At 48.2% G+C, this 21,887-nt stretch overlaps 1 protein-coding gene across 5 annotated transcripts in view; it reads left to right on the plus strand.

The window, feature by feature from the left end:
• Positions 1 to 21,887, plus strand: part of LOC135918847 (glutathione hydrolase 1 proenzyme-like) — a 607,262-nt gene that overhangs the window by 428,055 nt on the left and 157,320 nt on the right. For 4 of the 5 annotated variants that reach the window (XM_065452525.2, XM_070525368.1, XM_065452526.2 and 1 more), the window contains one exon: positions 6,603 to 6,790. In XM_065452525.2, the coding sequence (XP_065308597.2) occupies positions 6,603 to 6,790 (188 nt within the window). The remainder of the gene's footprint in view (positions 1 to 6,602; positions 6,791 to 21,887) is intronic. The other variant, XM_065452527.2, reaches the window with a different exon arrangement.

Raw genomic sequence — 21,887 nt, forward strand, 5'->3', positions numbered from 1 at the left:
CGGGATAACCTCTTGTATAGACGCAACTGCCAACCCGATGGTCTCAAGTGACACCTGGTTATCCCTAGGACTTGGCGTTCCGACATGTACGCGTGTTTACATACTGGTCCACAATGTGCACACGCAGGCGCTTTGAAGACGTATGAGCGCCTGCGGCAACGTTACTACTGGTGAGGAATGTTTACTTTTGTCCAAAAGTTTTTCCGCTCATGCCCGCAATGCCAACGCCGCAAATCTCCGCCTTATCCGACCCACGGTTTATTACAGCCGCTTCCGTGCCCTGCTCGTGCCTTCGACCGTGTGGAAACTGACCTGTACGGGCCGCTACCGCTAACAACCGCTGGCAAACGATGGATTATTGTCGCAGTTGATCACCTTACACGCTATGCTGAAAGTGCTGCTTTACCTGCAGCGACAACCGATGACGTTGCATCATTTCTGCTCCACCGTTTCATCCTTCGTCATGGCCCACCTCGGGAGCTGCTGAGTGATAGAGGCCGTGTGCTTTTGTAGCAGGTAGTTGAAGCTCTGCTTGCTCAATGCCACATAGTTCACCGGACCACCAAGGCGTACCAACCTCAATCTAACGGGCTTACGGAGCATTTCAATCGCACCCTTGCTGATATGCTCGCCATGTACGTTTCATCGGAGCATACAAACTGGGACATCATCCTCCCATTTCTCGCGTACGCATGTAATACGGTTACACAAAGCACTGCAGGATTTTCTCCATATGTTTTTCTCTGCGGTCGCGATCCTTCCCATACCATCGATACGGTTTTCCCTTATATATACACCAGGCATGTCAGAGTGTGTTCCCGTTTCAGCCATCGCCCAATACGCCGATGAATGCCGTCAATTAGCCCGAAAGTTCACCTCCGCCGACCAACAACGACAAAAGGCCAATCGTGATGGCGGCACTACAAACCCGAACTTCGCTCCCGACACACTTGTCTTGTTATCCGTGCCTTCTACCACGACTGGACTTTCGACAAAACGTATCTCGCGGTATGATGGATCATGCGGCATCGTCTAACGCCCCTCTCCGGTCAACTATGTCATATAGCCGCTTACACCGACATCCGACAAGCGCCGCCGTAGACGGGATGTTGTCCACGTTCACCACCTGAAACAATTCTACGACCCGCTCGTCTCCACGTCGTAAGTCACCAGGATGGTTCCGCTTTTGCACCGGGGGTAATAGTAATGAAGAAGAAGAGCACAAGGACAAGGCCAGTCAGATCGTCTGTTCCATGCCTGCAGTGCAACCAGCCGGGTCGCCAGCGTTTAGCACAAGCGCGAGCCGTTCGGGCAACCAGCTGATCCTGCTCTGCGTCACCTGCCTTCTCGGTTACGAACAGACGCTACCATCTGAACTGTTCAATAGACTCCATTACAAACGTATATAAAATTAAATCAACATCAGTCCGCGGCGGAAGCTCACAGTTATTACTAGAAGCTAAATGTGCATGTATTGTATACAAATCAATATCTTTTATCATACTGGCAACATCCTCCAATTACTATATCGCCCCAAAGTACAAATAAAAATGATAGCGCGACTTTGCGGCAGAATGCCACCCGTTCATTGGTCTCCCTCGCTCCGCGAGCAAGACCAATGAACGAACGAACAAATGAATGAATGAATGAATGAATGAATGAATGAATCGGTGCAGAACGTCGAATCTTCCATTGCTTTCCTGTCGGAAGGGTACGAAGAGGTGCGCGCCTCGGACGCAAAGCGCCAGGTCATCATTGAAAAATTGGAGACAGAAGTAGCAACACTGCGCTCTGTTGCCTCTAAACAGCCAGAGGAAATTGTACAACTGCGAAAGGAGGCGGATGAGGTAGAGCAGTACAGCAGGTTGCCGAATTTGGAAATTCACGGTTTACCGCAGAAACCCAGGGAAGTACTTTTTTCCCTAATTGGTGACTTGGCACAAAAGCTGGAAGTGCCTTTTGATGATTCTGATGTGGAAGCCATCCATCGAATGCCAGCAAAGCGTGAACGGGCACCTGTCGTGCTGGTTAGGTTTGTAAGTAGAATTTTAAAAGAGAAATGGATGAGTTCACGTGCGAAATTACGGTCCCTAGTTGAAAGCAAAGATATCCCTCCCTTGTTTTTCTACGACAATCTAACGGGCTTTAACAAACAGTTGTTTTGGGCTGCGCGACAAAAGGGAAAAGAAATGGAGTACAAATTTGTGTGGTCAAGAAATGGAAAAATTTTTGTCAGAAGATCAGAAGGCACACCTCTAATACGTATCAATGGTTTTGCCAGCCTTGATAGGCTTGTTCGGCAATGAACACTGTCTTTCACGAGTGCAATGATTTAGCTGCCTTCTGCAGCCTATCGCTTCAAGGGGACAGAGCTTTTTCGGTTGTACACATGAACATTCGTAGCATTCGTCGTCACTGGAACGAGTTTCTTGCTCTTTTCCATAACACTGACCACATACTAGATGTAATCGTCCTAACGGAAATCAACATCCATGCCGATTTAGTTCCCCTATTTCCGCTTAAGCAATATTCCAGCTATTCTTTCACACGACAGATAGGGAGAGGAGGTGGCATCATGGTGTTTGTGCATGAAAGGTTAAAAGTTTTATCGTTCGCCACAAAATTCATCTCTGCCGAGTGTGTTGCGCTAAAGATTGTAGTGCCTGATGCTGATATCAGTCTAGTTTCTATTTACAGGCCTCCTTCAGAAAATGCAAATTTATTTTTAACAGAATTAAATGATCTTCTTCACTCGTTATCACCAAATAGTCTACTTTGTCTGATTGGGGACATCAATATTGACACTCTATCGCCATCAAGGCCAGTGGTTTGCGAGTACCTTAACATTATGTCAAAATGGGGAGTCAGTCCAACCATTAGTGCCTACACGCGAGAGGAATACATTGGAAGCAAAATGGTGTCATCTTGCCTTGACCATGTGAATGTAAGAGCTCCATTGGCTAGCACTGTTTCAACGGTAGTAAAGTGTAAACTGGCCGATCATTATTTTGTAGGCTGTCATCTTGCGTTTCAAGTTCCCTTTAGATCCCGCCCTAACCTTCAACGCCTAAACATCCTTGATATCGCTAAATTTGACAGTCTTGTGGCCAATTATGACTGGACCAAATTTTTACGTAATGTCACGACGTCCACCGCTTATACGCATTTTGTTGATGCAGTCCGTTCTTTAAAAATTGCCGCCCAGAAAACAATCACCGTGAAACAACGCAACCCCAAACTTCCATGGCTAACGTGCGATATACTGACGGCTATTAAAGAAAAAGATGCCCTTTGGTCACGTTGTAAGCGTTGCCCGAACAATACACACCTTAGAGATCTGTACAGATCGCTCCGGAACAGGGTAAACGCCATGATTCGGTCGGCAAGGCGTCAGTATTACACCAAGACCTTTTATGAAAGCAAACACTCCCCCAAAAAGACATGGTCAGCTATTAATGAAGTATTCGGACGAAACACCAATCAACCTTTAGAAGAAGTATTCGCAAAACATTTCAGCAACCTTACGTCAGCCGTTCAAAAATTTAATTACTCTTTTTCTGTAGTGTCTTCACATCTTCAGCCTTTTGCTCCAGATGCGTCTAGCGCTGTTCCTAATACTGTACGATCGGCATTCTTGCCACCGGTTACTGCAGCAGACTTGCACAGCATCTTATTTAGCTTTAGACCTAAGAAACCACCTGGTATAGACGGTATATCCATACATGATATTCAACGTAATTTTTCTGTGCTTGAATCCATCCTTCTCTTCATTATTAATGGGTATATGGATCATTGCGTTATTCCCGACGAATTAAAAGTGGCTGTGGTTAAGCCACTCTATAAGAGTGGTTCTCATAGCAAAGTAGAGAACTACAGACCGATTTCCATTCTTCCTGCAATCAGTCAAATAATTGAAAAACACCTGCTCGTAACGATGACCAATTTCCTGAATAAAAATAATGTTCTGTCACAAGCACAGTTTGGTTTCATCCAGGGAAAAAGCACTATTTCACTACTAGAAGAATTTACGGACGCTATCTATTCAGCTTTTGATAATAATGACTTCGTATGCGCTCTTTTTTTAGATGCAAGTAAGGCTTTCGATTCCGTTATTCACACATTACTTCTTGATAAGCTAGAAAGAATCGGCTTCAGGGGCCCATTTATAAAGTTATTGTCTAGTTATTTTAGCAATCGCTCTCAGGTGGTGCGCATAGGTGACTATTCCAGTACAAAAATAATGTTAGAATCGGGTGTTCCCCAGGGGTCTGTTTTGTCTCCACTTTTATTTAACCTATACGTCAATGATTTGCCTCAAATTGTACCAAAATGCTGCATATTCCAGTACGCCGACGACACTGTCCTTCTATCAACTCATGCATCATTTAATACATGCGTTTATAACCTTCAAGCAGATACCACGTCTGTAATGGATTGGTGTACAAGTAACGGGATTGGAATTAATAGACAAAAGACAAAACTAGTTTGCTTTCATAATCCCGATAAAAAAATTGATCGTCCTGTGCCATCTTTTGTTCACAACTCTAATTGTATAAACTGCAAATGCATACCATAAGAGTTCGCAACTAATGTAAAATATTTAGGCATCATGTTTGATTCTCATATGACATGGAACACTCATTTTACAGGTATTAGCAAAAACCTACGTTCAGTATCCTGTCTTCTGTATAACTCTAGATACCTGTTCCCGTTTTCTGTCCGGAAAGTCATTGTTCACGCACTTGTGTACAGCTATCTTAGATACGGAATTACCATATTTTATCACTGTTCATTTACATGGCGCGCAAAATTGAATTCTATTCTGAAATCTGTTCTTCGCAACGTTGCATACAATGAGACCATTCCTCCTAATACTAACCTATTTTCCTTTTTGCAGTTACCCTCATTTGAAGCATTATTTTTCCAAACTGTGGTGATAAAACATTTTTGGAACAGCGATTTTCTTTTTCCGTTGATTCCTGCCAGACCACTGAGGCACCATAATACGTTCACTACCCCGCGGTGTTATACCCGTTTTGGTCGTTTTACCAGAAAATATTATGTTCCTAACGTTTTTAATTCGTTACCCACTGAACTGTACTCCATCTCATTAAAACGGACACTCAAGCTGTACCTCAAAACTAATTATTCTTCTGTTTAGTTGTCATTCACTAGAGCCCGTCCTATAGTTTCGATTAGTCTCGTTTGGTCTAGATTAGTGTGTATCCTTGTCTGTTTCACTTTGTATCTTTTTTAGCTTGCGTTTGCTCGTAGCCAACGTTTTGTTTGTGGTACTTTGCTTTTGTGTTCTAGCCTCCTTTTTTGTTGTAGTTTGCTTTTTGTAAATTGCTTCAGTTTATGGCTTGCTAACCATGCTTTATTTCATTTCTTTTAGTACTTGTCGCTGACTGCCGAGTACAGCCCGACAAGCCTCCATGGCTTGGGCTGACCGGTTTTTTGAATGTGTACTATTTTCATGAAATAAAGGATATTATTATTATTATGAATTTCCTAATCCAGATGTAACAGCCACAGCGAACCGTTTCCGAAGCGAATCGCCAGGGAATACGCCCCATGTTTTATTGCGTGGCAGCAAATTGGCTGCAGATAATTACGGACAGACAGGTTACAGAAGGAATGCACGCCCCATCGTGCCGGCAGGCGCACACATACAGTGGGTGAGATATGGGCCGCGTAACAGAAAGGAAAAGGGCTATCACGAGCACACGTAACAGATATGCCACACAGTGCCTGGTTCTTGCGTGCTTGCTGAGACCCATGTGGGTGGTTGCCTAGCCGAGCGGTGCCGATGCATGGTACTTCCGAAAAAAGTTGCTGAGATAATGCCATGAATAAGCTGGAAAGTTAATTACCTATCAGTTGGACAGAATACGCGTACGCAATCACCGCTTCCGTAGCCTCTCGGCATGAAAAGCTTAACCAGGGTCCTTTGTTTAGCCTTCTGCTTGTTTAGTCTGTGGTACAAGCGATGGTTATGAAGCACGCATGTATAATACCGCTAGCTGCGGTTGCAATAAAACCACAGTTGGAAGCAACTAATCGTCTTGTGCATTCATGATATTCAGGCTTTTCTACGTTCTATCATTTCGCAGTATATAACATGAATCTCATACTGTGAAAGTGTGTTGTGTGATTGTACTGCGTAAAGACCTCTGTCTAATCGCCGACGTATTCTTAATCTTCAGCTGTGTCACATGTTCGCTTACAGTGCTCTTCATCATGCATCCTACATCGTACCCGCAGCACGCTTCTCTTGCCGCATGGGTCTTCCACATGCAAATAACACGCCGGCGTGCCCGAGCTGCTCATTTCTTCCTCGTTCCTTCGTCGAACTGCCAAAGAGTGGAACGGCATTTCCCTGAAATTGTTCCCATCACTTGCCTGTCCTCAATCTAACGGCATGTGTTTCATCACTTTAGACACAATTAACGACGTGCATATTTGGAATATGCATAAGAAAAACCCTTAACAAATACTAAACCCCCTCCTGTGGTCGTTAAGGACAATAACGTTAACAGAACAAAAATCTGACAAACGTGAAGGATGGCTATAATGGTCTACTGTTCATTCTTTCTGGACAGGTGGTGAAAAACATCTCCTCTTCCTCGTTCCTCTCTGAGGTGCGCTCGAGGATCAAACAATACCCGGTAAGCGACTACCGCTACTACGGGCTGCGCTTCCAAGGCAGAGAGAGCCATAGCTCGTGTCAGTTTGTCGTCATCATGCCGGACGGCGACGCGCTGGCTCAGATGAGCTCCCTCAACAGAGAGTAAGCATTTTACAATTTTTTGACAAGACGTGGTACTCGCTGGAAAAAAAATATGACCAAATAAAATATATCCTACATTGGCCTAAATACAGAAACTCGTTTTCGGCCTTTCGTGCTGGCAGAGAGTTGACCATCTTATGGTTATTATAGTGGCTTTCAAGACGCCACAAGGGTCTTTGCTTGTGCTTGGTGGTATATTGCATTGTCGAACCCAATGTGCAAAAAAGCCAAAACAAAACACGGACACAGACACAGTAGAAAGGACATGAAAAGCAAATACTAAGCCAAGCTAAAATAATGAAGCAGTGCTCGAAAACGTTTACGGCGTCAGTAATACAGAGAACAGGGCTTCATCTAGCGAGAAATTGAGGAAAATATGGTATATGATTTGAAACTCTGCCGGGTAATTCTAGCACGAGCCCTTTCACGTCGTAACGCCTCATTAATAATGCACTCTAAATGTTTCCCCATTTAGGGTATATCTTGTTCCCAAACTAAAAATCGGCATCGGTTTTGTTTGCATTTCCTTTCTTGAAAAGTCTTTTCATGTGTGCACTTTTTTAAAAGTCTTTTTGTCTCGCCTTAGTTTTTCCCCATTGCAGGGTAGCGAACTGGACATCTATCTTCCGGTTAACCTCGTGCCCTTTCTCATCTCTTTTATCTCTCTTTCTCTCTCACTATCCATACGCTTACTACATTCCTGTCAAAATTGCGATGTCACGTTGATAAAGTGCATGCTTTCGTTACCTGAAAGTACCACGCGCGCGTCGTGGAAAGACATGCTAGATAGACAAATATTATTGCTTACATACGACATAAGCCCCGAAGGGTGCGAGATTTCTTGTACCGTGTGTTACTAGCACTCAGCGACAAATAATAAACAAATCACTAGAAAACACGTCCAAGCACGTCGCTCGCCAGATCAAAGTAAGGGAACCCTCTCCCCGTCGTACACGTGCTACTTGCATAACGTCCTGAAGAATTCATAAGCTACCATGAACTTTCCTTCAACCCATTGTGAACAAGGTTTCCGTAGTGAAGCCAAAACGTCCTAAACATTTATTCATTTTTAGCACTTATTTTGGTTGCTCCATGTTTCATCCCGACCAGACGGGCTTCCGTCGAACCTTCGACTTCATCATTACACTGTGTTATAAGACGGAAGAAATTGCTGGTTGACCACTTAATTAAACATAAATATACAAACGACAAAGTTAGTGTATTCGCTTATGATCTCAGTGATCACCTACCTTTATTCCTTTGTTATGAAATACGTGTACGTAGGAAGAGGCCCAAATCAACTCACTTTACACAATAAATACACATGAATACGTGTACAGATTTCGGGAAAAAATTCAATATATTTCTTGGGCAGATGGGTTTAAATGCAGCCATGCAAACTGGGCCTATAATATATTTCTTCGTATTCTAAAACCAATATATAAACCAATATATGCAGCTAGGAAAATCGACATTTGAGCGAGTTGGCGCTGGTTGAACATCATGAAGGGGCAGCTGTCCCTCTATCCTCGTTAAGCAAAGGAACCAAATTCGGAAACCTTAGATGAGCTCAGAGCTTCTTTTAGGAATCGAGAAGAATAACCTATACTACAATCATATTCGAACTAAAGATGCAGATTTTTTCTTCTGTTTAAATCCCGCCGTAATCATTTGGATCATCATTAACCTGGTTACGCCCACTGCAGGGCAAAGGCCTTTCCCATACTTCTGCAACAACCCCGGTCATGTACTAATTGTGGCCATGTCGTCCCTACAAACTTCTTAGTCTCGTCCGCCCACCTAACTTTCTGCCGCCCCCTGCTACGCTTCCCTTCCCTTGGAATCCAGTCCGTAACCCTTAATGACCATCGGTTATCTTCCCTCCTGATTACATGTCCGGCCCATGCCCATTTCTTTTTCTTGATTTCATATAAGATGTCATTTAGCCGCGTTTGTTGCCTCCCCCAATCTGCTCTTTTCTTATCCCTTAACGTTACACCTATCATTCTTCTGTCCATAGCTCGTTGCGTCGTCCTCAATTTCAGCAGAACCCTTTTCGTAAGCCTCCAGGTTTCTGCCCCATATGTGAGTACTGGTAACACACAGCTGTTATACACTTTCCTATTGAGGAATAGTGGCAACCTGCTGTTCATGATTTGAGAATGCCTGCCAAACGCACCCCAGCCCATTCTTATTCTTCTGGTTATTTCAGTCTCATGATCCGGATCCGTGGTCACTACCTGCCCTAAGTAGATGTATTCCCTTACCACTTCCAGTGCCTCGCTACCTATCGTAAACTGCTGTTCTCTTCTGAGACTGTTAAACATTACTTTAGTTTTCTGCAGATTAATTTTCAAACCCACCCTTCTGCTTTGCCTCTCCAGGTCAGTGAGCATGCATTGCAATTGGTCTCCTGAGTTACTAAGCAAGGATATATCAGCGAATCGCAAGTTGCTAAGGTATTCTCCATCAACATTTATCCCCCATTCTTCCCACTCCAGGTCTCTGAATACCTCCTGTAAACATGCGGTGAATAGCATTGGAGAGATCGTATCTCCCTGTCTGACGCCTTTCTTTATTGGGATTTTGTTGCTTTCTTTGTGGAGGACTACGGTGGCTGTCGAGCCGCTATAGATATATTCAAGTATTTTTACATATGGCTCATCTACACCCTGATTCCGTAATGCCTCCATGACTGCTGAGGTTTCGACTGAATCAAACGATTTCTCGTAATCAATGAAAGCTATTATAAGGGTTGGTTATTTTCTGCACATTTTTCTATCACCTCATTGATAGTGTGAATATGGTCTAGTGTTGAGTAGCCTTTAAGGAATCCTGCCTGGTCCTTTGGTTGACAGAAGTCTAAGATGTTCCTGATTCTATTTGCGATTACCTTAGTAAATAGTTTGTAGGTAACGGACAGTAAGCTGATCGGTCTATAATTTTTCAAGTCTTTGGCGTCCCCTTTCTTATGGATTAGGATTATGTTAGCGTTCTTCCAATATTCCGGTACGCTCGAGGTTATGAGGCATTGGGTATACAGGATGGTCAGTTTCTCTAGAACAATCTGACCACCATCCTTCAACAAATCTGCTGTTGCCTGATCCTCCCCAGCTGCCTTCCCCCTTTGCATAGCTCCTAAAGCTTTCTTTAATTCTTCTGGCGTTGCCTGCGGGATTTCGAATTCCTCTAGGTTATTCTCTCTTCCACGATCGTCGTGGGTGCCACTGGTACTACATAAATCTCTGTAGATCTCCTCAGCCACTTGAACTATCTCATCCATATTAGTAACGATATTGCCGGCTTTGTCTCTCAACGCACACATCTGATTCTTCCCTATTCCTAGTTTCTTCTTCACTGTTTTTAGGCTTCCTCCGTTCCTGAGAGCCTGTTCAATTCTATCCATATTATAGTTCCTGAAGTCCGCTGTCTTACGCTTGTTGATTAACTTAGAAAGTTCTGCCAGTTCTAATCTAGCTGTAGGGTTAGAGGCTTTCATACATTGGCGTTTCTTGACCAGATCTTTTGCCTCCTGCGATAGCTTACTGGTTTCCTGTCTAACGGCGTTACCACAGACTTCTATTGCGCACTCCTTAATGATGAACATGAGATTGTCGTTCAATGCTTCAACACTATGGTCCTCTTCCTGAGTTAAAGCCGAATACCTGATCTGTAGCTAGATCCGGAATTCCTCTATTGTGTATGGCTTCTTGCGTACAAGTTTCTTCCGTTCCCTCCTCAAGTCTAGGCTAATTCGAGTTCTCACCATCCTATGGTCACTGCAGCGTACCTTGCCGAGCACGTCTGCATCTTGTATGATGCCAGCGTTCGCGCAGAGTATGAAGTCGATTTCATTTCTAGTCTCACCATTCGGGCTCCTCCACGTCCACTTTCGACTAACCCGCTTGCGGAAAAAGGTATTCATTATCCGCATATTATTCTGTTCTGCAAACTCTACTAGTAACTCTCCTCTGCTATTCCTAGAGCCTATGCCATATTCCCCCACTGACTTGCCTCCAGCCAGCTTCTTGCCTACCTTGGCATTGAAGTCGCCCATCACTATAGTGTATTTTGTTTTGACTTTACCCATCGCCGATTCCACGTCTTCATAAAAGTTTTCGACTTCCTGGTCATCATGACTGCATGTAGGGGCATAGACTTGTACCACCTTCAATTTGTACCTCTTATTAAGTTTCACAACAAGACCTGCCACCCTCTCGTTAATGCTATAGAATTCCTGTATGTTACCAGCTATTTCTTTATTAATCAGGAATCCGACTCCTAGTTCTCGTCTCTCCGCTAAGCCCCGGTAGCACAGTATGCCCGCTTTTGAGCACTGTATACGCTTCTTTTGTCCTCCTAACCTCACTGAGCCCTATTATATCCCATTTACTACCCTCTAATTCCTCCAATAACACTGCTAGACTCGCCTCACTAGATAACGTTCTTACGTTAAACCTGGCCAGGTTCAGATTCCAATGGCGGCCTGTCCGGAGCCAGGTATTCTTAGCACTCTCTGCAGCGTCACAGATCTGACCGCCGCCGTGGTCAGTTGCTTCGCGGCTGCTGGGGACTGAGGGCCTGGGGTTTGATTGTTGTATTCATATGGAAGGTTGTGGCCAAGTACTGCACCAGGGTGGCCAATCCTGCTCTGGTGATAGAGTGCGTTACCGGTTCTGGTCACCGGGATCAGGCCGCACTCCAGGCCTGTTTGGGCAATTTTCTCAATACACGGTTTTTTTTTTGCATTTTCCGGTGGAGAATTCCGCGGCACCGGGATTTGAACCACGGTCTTCTTGCACGGGAGACGGATACTCTACCGTCCCCGCAGTAGTTAAATTAAAAAATTAAATTATGGTGTTTTACGTGACAAAACCACTTTCTGATTATGAGGCACGCCGTAGTGGGGGACTCCGGAAATTTAGACCACCTGGGGTTCTTTAACGTGCACCTAATTCTAAGTACACGGGTGTTTTCGCATTTCGCCCCCATCGAAATGCGGCCGCCGTGGCCGGGATCCGATCCCGCGCCCTCGTGCTCAGCAGTCTAACACCATAGCCACTGAGCAACCACGGCGGGTCCCACAGGAGTTGTACGCTTCATTTAACCTAGAGTGGTGCCCTACTTGATCAGTTAAGGTTGACCAATCTGAGCTCGGTTATACCGCACGGATGGCACTCGGCTAGAGAACCTGGTATTTATGACTTGCACATGTGTCGCCATACCTTATTGAGGATGTATATAATTTTTTAAGAGGGTTCCCGTTCAGTCATAAAATAAAGGAAAAGACATTAAAAAGAAAGCAAAAAAAGCGGAAAGAAGGAACATGACGGGTGATTTGAACTCATGACCCTTGGACGTTGCCCGGAAAGATAGCTCAGTCGGTTGGTTCGTCAGGCCCCAGGTTACATTCAAGCGCCATAGCTCCTGCTCCGAACCTCATACTTACGCTCCGAGCCTCATAATTAGTGGTTGGAAGGCATAATTTCTTGGGAAAATGGGGGGGGGGAGATAAGGGGGGAAATATTGGCTCACCGAGGGGGCATCGTCAGCACGAGACCACCACCAGGCACCTTACTGAGATGTGGGGAGCTTCGCGGCCGGAACGAAGCCTCCCTTCTCCGCCGGCCAAGAGGGGAAAGCGCGCTTTCCGATCGCTCAAGGTTGCGCGGACATAGTAGTATAGCTCTAGCGTCTAGGAAAAGCTTAAACAGGTGCGAGGGCGGCACGCATAGCGTGGGAAGCTAGCCGCCAGAATAGCTATCTCAAGGACTGCTGCTGACGAGGGCGAAATACCTTCGTGTAATTATAATAACCCTAATAGGACTACTTTCGCAAGAACAAAAAAAAAGAAAGGAAACGGCCCAGAAGGCTATACTACGAGAGCTATGAGGGATAACGTTCTATATTTATATATATATATATATATATATATATTGTTACACACGAGGTGTTTTAATGCAGCACCAGATGAATCTGGTTGATAGGCGCGGTTGTGGAAGAGCGGTCTCGCGGCAGCTTGGCTCACGTCGTTCTCTTCTTTCTTTCATCTGGTTGTTTGCGCGGCAGGCGTGGTTCATGACAGCTTGTGACATTTCCCCGCTGGCAGACGAAGCCCGCCGGGCGAGTCAGTCATCTCGCGGATTGTAACGCCTAAGACGCGCGACGTGTGTCACTTCAGCCTTGGCCGAGCGTCGTCCACTGCTCGTGAGACGCGCAATGCGGTAGTTTACATCGCTGAGGCGCTCCAGAATAACGTAAGGGCCGACGTAGTGGGCGAGAAACTTCTGGCACAAGCCACGCTTCCGCAACGGCGTCCAGAGCCACACAAGGTCACCAGGATCGAAGTAAACGTGGCGGTGACGCCCGTCATAGCGTATCTTGGACCGGTCCTGCGATGCTATGGTGCGTAGCCTAGCGAGGCGTCGCGCTTCTTCTGCTCGACATAGGAGCTCATCAATTGATTCGTTGTCATGAGCGAAGTAGGGAAATATTGTGTCGAGGGTGTAGCGCGGCGGACGAGCATACAGAAGGAAAAATGGTGAGTAACCAGTGGTCTCGTGTCTCGCGGTATTGAAGGCATAGGTAATGAAAGGCAAGATACTGTCCCAATTCTTGTGTGCTGAATCGACGTACATGGACAGCATGTTGGCAAGCGTTCTGTTTGTGCGCTCGACCAGACCATTAGTTTGTGGATGGTAGGGCGTAGAATGGCGGCAGCTACATGAACACAGACGAAGGGTTTCTTCAACCACGTCCGCGGTAAACTGTCGCCCACGATCGCTGATTACTATGCGAGGAGGTCCATGTCGGAGTATAGTGTTAGCCAGCAAGAAGATAGAAACTTCTGTAGCTGTGGCCGATGGCAATGCGGCGGTCTCACAATAGCGGGTAAGGTGATCTACGCAAACGATAACCCAACGATTACCCTTGGAGGATCGCGGGAAAGGGCCCAGAAGATCTATACCAACTTGCTCAAAGGGGACGCTAGAAGGGGGAACTGGTTGAAGCAGGCCATGTGACGCTTGTGGCGGACGCTTGTAGCGCTGGCATTTAGAGCAGCTGGCGACGTACCGTTCGATATCTTTCCGCATCTTAGGCCAGTAAAAACGTTCTTGAGCCCGGTAGAGGGTCCGTGTGGAACCAAGATGACCGGAAGTTGGGTCATCGTGCATGGCGTGTAATACTTGGTGGCGAAGGTTCGTGGGGACAAGTAAAAGGTAGCGTGCACCGGTGGTCGAGTAGCTCTTCTTATACAGCGCGCCACCATCCCGTAGGCGAAAGCGACTGCCCGCAGGTGACTCCTGTGCTGCCGCTAAGAGCGGTTGTAAGCTCTCGTCCTTGTGCTGCTCGGATATGACGGTACCCATATCCGGAAATTCCGGGGACACAAAAGCGATGTACTCATCAAAATTGTCCGCATCACATTCAGTTGTTTCAAGTGGCATCCGAGAGAGACAATCAGCGTCAGCATGCCGCCGACCACTTTTGTAGCAAATAACGAAATCGTATGCCTGTAGACGGAGGGCCTAGCGCGCTAGTCGTCCTGAGGGATCCCGCAGATTCACAAGCCAGCATAGCGAATGATGATCTGTTACGACAGTGAAGGGGTGCCCATAGAGATACGAACGAAACCGTTGCACGGCGAAGATGACCGCCAGACACTCTTGTTCGGTGACTGTGTAGTTGCACTCGGAGCGGCTCAAGGACCGGCTAGCGTAAGAGATCACGTGCTCTCGGTCGCCAACACGCTGAACTAGCACAGCACCGATGCCTACGCCACTGGCATCGGTGTGAATCTCAGTTGGTGATGAAGGATCAAAGTGGCGAAGAATTGGTTGGGATGTCAACAGGAACTTGAGCTGGCGAAATGATGAGTCGCAATCTGCAGTCCATTCAAAGGGAATGCCTTTTTGGAGAAGGCGTGTAAGGGGATGAGCCATGTCAGCAAGCTGGGGAATGAAGCGGCGAAAATAGGAGCACAAGCCCAAGAAACTTCTTAACTGCTTGACAGAGTTGGGTACTCTAAATGCTTCTACGGCCGCAGTCTTTTGCGGATCTGGTCGGATGCCTTCTTTAGCGACCAGATGGCCTAGCACAAGAGTTTGCCGTTCCCCAAAACGGCATTTTTTTGAATTGAGCACAAGACCCGCTTTCTCCAAGCAGTTCAAGACCAAATCCAAACGTTTGTTGTGCTCACTAAACGTTCGCCCGAAGATCACAACATCGTCTAAGTAGCACATGCAAACTTCCCATTTTAAGCCGCGTAATATCGTGTCCATGAACCTTTCGAACGTTGCGGGCGCGTTACACAACCCGAAAGGCATCACGTTAAACTCGAATAGTCCGTCGGGTGTTACAAATGCTGTCTTTTCTCTGTCGTCCTTGTGTATAGGAATTTGCCAGTAACCTGACCGTAAATCGATTGAGGAAAAGTAAGATGCCGCAAAGAGACAGTCGATGGCGTCGTCAATTCGGGGGAGCGGATATACATCTTTCTTAGTAACGGCGTTTAGGCGACGGTAATCAACACAGAACCGCCACGTACCGTCTTTCTTCTTCAACAATATTACGGGGGCTGCCCAAGGACTAGATGATTCTCGAATGACGCCTTTGCATAGCATTTCTTGGACCTGATCACTGAATATCTTGCGTTCTGATGGGGATACACGATAGGGTTTTTGTCGGATTGGCTGGGCGGCTCCTGTGTTGATGCGGTGACGAGTTCTGGACGCAGGAATTGATGGCGGTCCATTGTGCTGCGCAAAGTCGAATACCGAGGTATGTTTCGTAAGCAGGGCCATCAAAACTCGACGCTCATCATCGCTGAGTGACTTATCAATCATGGAAAGTATCTTCGAGCTCCCGGAGCTCGAGACACTGGTTGCTCCTTCATCGGGGAGTTCCGCAAGTACTGCCACCGATACGGGAGAGTCTGTCGGAAACGTGGCAATCTTTAGGCCTTGAGGTAGCACTGCCGCTTCAGTGGAACAGTTTAGCGCCCACAGCCCCGCGCATCCATTGGTCACTGAGACCACGCAGTGCGGAACTAATACGTTTTTCTTGAGGCAGTTCCGATGTACAGGTTCCACTGCAGCATCGAACGAGATAGGAGTCGGAGATGAACAGGCGACGGCAACACGCATCGCGGATAAGGCGGGCACAACTGTATCCTCAGACACGCACAGCACACTCTCCGGGCAAGCTTCACCTTCAAAGAGCACAGGTGAAACACTGGTGTCGACACTGAGTTCTCCCGTCCGGCAATCAACATTCGCACCACACAACTGCAAAAAGTCAATCCCCAGAATCACGTCATGCGAGGAGCGAGGAAGAACAGTAAACTCTGCATTAAAAACTTTCCCACCCAAAGACACATCCACGTTACACACACCAACCGGGTATAATGCTTCACCACTGACTCCACGGAAACTTGTGCACTGGTCCCAACGAAACATAACCTTGCGTCCCAGAAGGCCTTTAAACCCCACACTCATGACCGAGACAGTTGCTCCCGTGTCGACTAAAGCCATTGTGGAGACCCCATCAATCTGTACATGAACCTTATTCTTTAGCATGAAAATAGTTGGAGGCAGTTGAGTCGGCAGCACACATTTTCCAGCGACCTCACCTCCATCGGCCGCGCTGGCTAGTTTCCCGGTGGGGGCGACACGAAACGGCGCCGAGGCGATGGTGACGTGAATCGCGGCCGAGGGGATGGTGATCGGGAGGCTCGGAAGGCTGGTGGTGGCGTCAGAGTACGGTCGGAGGCAGGGGAGCGGTAGCGGTTCCGGGTTCTTTCTGCTCCAAAGTAGGTCTCCTGGGCGGTGCATCGGTCCTCTCGAAAGTGGCTTCCTGAAGAGGAGTCTCCTGGCCACTGAGTGCGCAGTGTACGACCGCTAGACCACGTAGTCGGCGCTGACGATCCGTAGTTTGATGCTCGGCGTCGGCTACAGTACCTAGCTATATGGCCAGGCATGCCGCAGCAGTAACACACTGGCGAAGGGCGAACTTCAGAATGCGGATTGAAGTAATCTGCCGAAGACATCGGTTGAGGGTAACGAGGCTCTTCCCCTTGAAAGTCGTAGGTAGCGGCGAGTCTTCGTGGACGAAAGTTGCGTGGGCGTGGATCAAAACGTTGAGGGGGCGAATCATTGCGTGGTGGTTCGGTCGTAATGTAATGCGGTTCGTCTCTGGAGCCGATAAGATCCGCGACGTTCACCGAGTGGTTCCAAGTAGCCGAAGGGGGTTCCCGAAAAGTGTCTCGGAAAACGGAGGAGCTGCAACGAGGCGCCGCATAACGTGCCTGTTCGTCATGTCGCTGGAGCTCCTCGCGGACTATCTGGCGGATGGCGGACGAAAGGTCTGGGAGCAGAGGACTCGTGTCAACACTTGCTACAGTCGTTACATTGGCCAGCCGTCCAAACTTTGGTGTAATTCGGCGAGTCTTCAGCGCTTCGAACGTACGGCAGTGCCGTATCAGTTCTGATACAGTGTGCAAGTTCTCTTTACCAATGAGGAAGTTGTACACGTCTTCCGCTATTCCTTTTACCACGTGCCCCACTTTATCTTCCTCTGTCATTTGAGGGTTGACGGTGCGGCACAGCTTCAAAATTTCTTCGATGTAGGTAGTGCAAGTCTCGCCGGGTACCTGAGCTCTCTGGGCTAATGTGAGTTCCGCACGTTTCCTCTTTGCGTCCGAGTCACCGAAACACTTTTTGATTTCCTCAACGAAGCGTGTCCAAGTAGTTAGCATGTCCGCGTGGTTGTCGTATCATACCAACGCCGTGCCGGCCAAGAAGAAAACAACGTTCCTAAGCTGAGTGGCAGCGTTCCAGTTATTGTATTGGCTTACCCTTTCGTAATGGGTTAGCCACTGTTACGTTTCGCCTACGACGCGCGGTAAAGCCAGCGCGGATGCAACGTACGCCGGAGCTTCGTTCCAAGCGGCGGACATTTTGGCCCGTTCGGAGCGGCCGCGACGCATTCCCGGCGAGCGCGTCCCGGCATGTTCAGTGCCACGTGTCTTTGTGTGTGCGTGTGTGTGTGTGTGCCCACGCTTGTCAAAGCGCGGCAGCCGGGGAGAGGAGCTCCCCCAGTGTGAAGCGAGGAGGTCTGACCGGCGCCGGCCCGTCTGATGCGTCACCTCCTTGTTCCAACGTGTCTCTCAGTCCGTCCGTCGCCGCTGTCACGTGGTGTAGTTCCATGACCTTCCCTCTTGCTCTCAACTCCGAGAGTATAAGAGCAGCGGCCCCCGGACGCCAAGAGAGAGGCTCCGATTTCTTCTGTTGAGTAACGTCCTCTCCCGTCTCTCTACTTCGGTCGACCTGACCGCCCACTCTTTGCGATGCTAGAATAAACAAGTTGTTCTGTTAGCAGTCGCCTCATGCTTTGCTGGGACCTTCGGATGCTTCCAGTGTGCCCCAGGCCGCCAGGCCAACGCTACCCTTGGGGCTTGCGACCCAGTTGCAATAACGGGCGTCAGCACTGAGGTTCCGACAGCTGGTGGCAGCGCTGAGATTCCAACAGCCGGTGCCATCGGTGCGGTTCAAACATCTGGTTGCCAGCGGTGGGATCGCGACAACGGAGGCCAGCAGCGAAGATATGCGGTTGACTGTATGCTGAGCAGCACAACGACCATCCGGGAGCAGTGCAACGAGCCCTGTGTGATGACTGGTTGCCTGCAGCGGAACGACTGCGCTGAATTCTTGGCTGCGAGGTTTGGTGAGTGCGGGACTTTCTTCTTCTGAGGTTTGCGAGGCTTTTGTTAGTGTCAGAAACAGAGCTGGTAATTGTGGTTGTCGTTGCTGCCGGGTTAGTTGCGGCAAGACAATAGTAGGCAGTAGAGAAAGCAGCATTCAGAGCAGCCATGGATTTGAAGTCGTTGCGCAAACCGAAATTGTTGGAGCTTGCAAGAGAGTTGGGTCTGGATGTCTCAGACAAACTCAGAAAACCAGAACTGCTAAGGGTTATTCTTGAGTTAGGAGCTGAGGATGACGAGCTGTCGGAATGCCTTGAGACCATTGAGGAGAGGGAGACTGCAAAAAGACAGGAGCGCGAACTTAAAGAGCAAAAAGTTGAGCGTGAACGTAAAGAACAGATAGAACGAGAGCAACAAGAGAAACAGATAGAACGAGAGCAACAAGAGAAAGAAAGAGAGCGCGACCGTCAATATGCTTTGGAAATGAAGCGTCTCGAGGTGGAGATGGAACGCGCTCGTAATGGAAATCAGGCACACGGTGCAGGAGAACGAGTATTGTTTAAAATGACTGACCTGATGCGGCCGTTTAAGCTTGGAGAGGACATTGGTTTGTTCCTGGTTAACTTTGAGCGAACGTGCGAGAAGCAGGGGTTCTCTCGGGAAACGTGGCCACAGCGCTTGCTCACTTTGTTACCCGGCGAGGCGGCCGACGTAGTCGCTCGCTTGGATAGAGAGGAGGCAGAGGATTTCGACAAAGTGAAATCGAGTCTGCTAAAAAAGTACAGGCTGTCCGCGGAGGCGTTCCGTCGGAAGTTTCGAGAAAATGAGAAAGGCAAAAGTGAGTCATATACAGAGTTTGCCTACAGGCTAATGTCAAACATGCAGGAGTGGCTCAAAGAAGAGAAAGCGTTTGGTGACCACGAGAAAGTTCTGCAGTGTTTCGGGCTGGAACAGTTTTATAGTCGGTTACCTGAGAACGTGCGGTACTGGGTCTTGGACAGGCCAGACGTTAGTACGGTGGCTAGAGCCGCTGAGCTAGCCGAAGAGTTTGTGACGCGTCGGGCTCGCGGAGCTAAGGACGGTCAAAAGGGTGAATTTGGCTCCAAGTTTGAGAGGCCGAAGTTCACGCCCATGAGAGCAAAGGGGGACACACGTAGTGCGGATGCGAGTGAAAGCAGTCCGACCGAACGTAAGGAGACGGCGGCAACCGAAGCCGAACGCAGAAAGCGGTTCGAGACGAGGCAAGCGCGCGTTTGTTATACGTGTCAGAAGCCGGGTCACTTTTCGGCGCAGTGTCCGGAAACAAAAACAAAAGTCGTGTTTTTGTCGTTATGCAGCACTGACGAGAACATGAAGCTTCTCGAGCCTTACATGCGAGACCTCCTCGTGAACGGGAAAGAGTGCCGAGTGCTTCGCGATTCCGCAGCTACGATGGATGTAGTTCACCCCTCTTACGTAGAACCCGATATGTTCACGGGCGAGTGCGCATGGATCAAGCAAGCCGTGGAAGCTCATAGCGTGTGTCTGCCCGTAGCAAAAGTGCTCATTGAAGGTCCTTTCGGAGCACTTGAGACGGAGGCGGCAGTGTCATCTATGCTGCCCCCCCAGTACCCGTACCTATTTTCGAACAGGTCCGATCACCTCCTGCGCGAGAAGGGGCTTTTGTTTGGTGAGGCTAGCGTTCAGGCCTTAACCAGATCGAAGGTTCGGGAGCTCGCTGCAAAGGCGGTAGTTGCGGGGCCGACGTTGTCGAACGATGAGAAAGGGTCAGAGGCGCAGCAAGCTGATATTCAGAGCACGTCCGAACTAAATAAAATTGTGCCTGTAGCGTTAAAGGCACCAGATACTGGAGAGGAAATGCCCGATGCGGGAAAGTTAGAAGAGCTATCTGAAGATTTGCTCATAGCGCCTACGTCAGACGGACTTAATAGGTTGCTAAAAGTCAGCCGGTCGGCTTTGATAGCCGAGCAAAAGAAGGATGGCAGCCTAGAAAACATATGCTGCATTGTCAAGGAAGGTGTCGCCAAGAAAAATGCTCGCTTTGTGGAAAGAGGTGGGGTCCTGTACCGGAAGTATATAGACCGCAGGGGAGTGGAGTTCGATCAGCTGATCGTGCCTCAGTGCTATCGTCAGGATCTGTTGCGCTTGTCGCATGGGGGTTCGTGGTCCGGACACCTAGGAGTTAAGAAAACTAAGGACCGTCTCTTGCAAGAGTACTATTGGCCAGGGTGTTTTCGGGACGCAGACCACTTTGTGAAGACATGCGACACCTGTCAGCGGGTCGGCAAACCAGGGGACAAATCGAGGGCGCCGTTGAAGTTGGTACCTATCATTACGGAGCCTTTTAGACGGCTCGTTATTGATACAGTGGGACCTCTGCCGGTAACAGCCACGGGGTACAGACACATTTTGACTGTGATCTGCCCAGCGACAAAGTTCCCTGAAGCAGTGCCGCTTAAAGAACTCAGCTCAGTTGAGATAGTCAATGCACTGCTGTCCATATTTGCGCGAGTTCGTTTTCCTGCGGAAATCCAATCAGATCAGGGCACAGTGTTTACTAGCGCTTTGACGACAGCTTTTCTCGAAAGGTGCGGGGTAAAGCTGCTACACAGTTCAGTGCACCACCCCCAGTCGAATTCCGTTGAGAAGCTCCACTCCGTCATGAAGCGCGTGTTGAGAGCATTGTGGTTTGAACAGCAAACTGACTGGGAGCTGTTTCTGCCTGGGGTGACGTTTGCATGGAGGACCGCGCCGCATGCGCCTACAGGGTTTTCGCCAGCTAGTGTACCGTCGCTCGCTGCGATCTCCGTTTCGCATGCTTCGAAACGGATCACTGCCCTCTCCAATGGCTGCAGACTATCTCTTTCACAAATGGCCGCCTCCTGCGCTGGAGCCTCGCTTTGCAACAACATTCCTTTGAGGTGCGTTACAAAAAGGGGAGTCTCAACGGTAACGCCGATGGCTTAAGTCGAAGCCCCTAACGTGGGAATCAGCCTCAAAATTGTTTGTTATTGATGTTTTTCTTCCTGAGGTAGGATTTTTAACATATTGCTTTTGTGTAGTGTTTCAAAGTGATGATGTGCTTTCTAGTGCAATTTTCCGATTTGTGGACGCGTTCTGAGTGCTGCTAGTCTACTGTAAGGAACTAGGCAGTAGTATTAAAGGGGAAAGAGCCTGGCATGGCTTAGTGAGGGTTGTGCCGTGCTTGCTGACTGAGCGGCTGAGTTTCGGCGTAGTTCTAACGCTTGCTGAGAACGAGAGAAAAATGAGAACTCTCCCGAAGTCACTTTGCAGTGTCCTCTGTGAACCTGAACGTGAGAACGAGGCCTTCTCGGTGCGCTGCGCTCAAGAAACGCCGAGGGACGACCGACTTCGGTAATGAGCATCATTGAGCGA

Source organism: Dermacentor albipictus, chromosome 9, assembly GCF_038994185.2.
Source record: "Dermacentor albipictus isolate Rhodes 1998 colony chromosome 9, USDA_Dalb.pri_finalv2, whole genome shotgun sequence".
Classification (NCBI taxonomy): Eukaryota; Metazoa; Arthropoda; class Arachnida; order Ixodida; family Ixodidae; genus Dermacentor; species Dermacentor albipictus.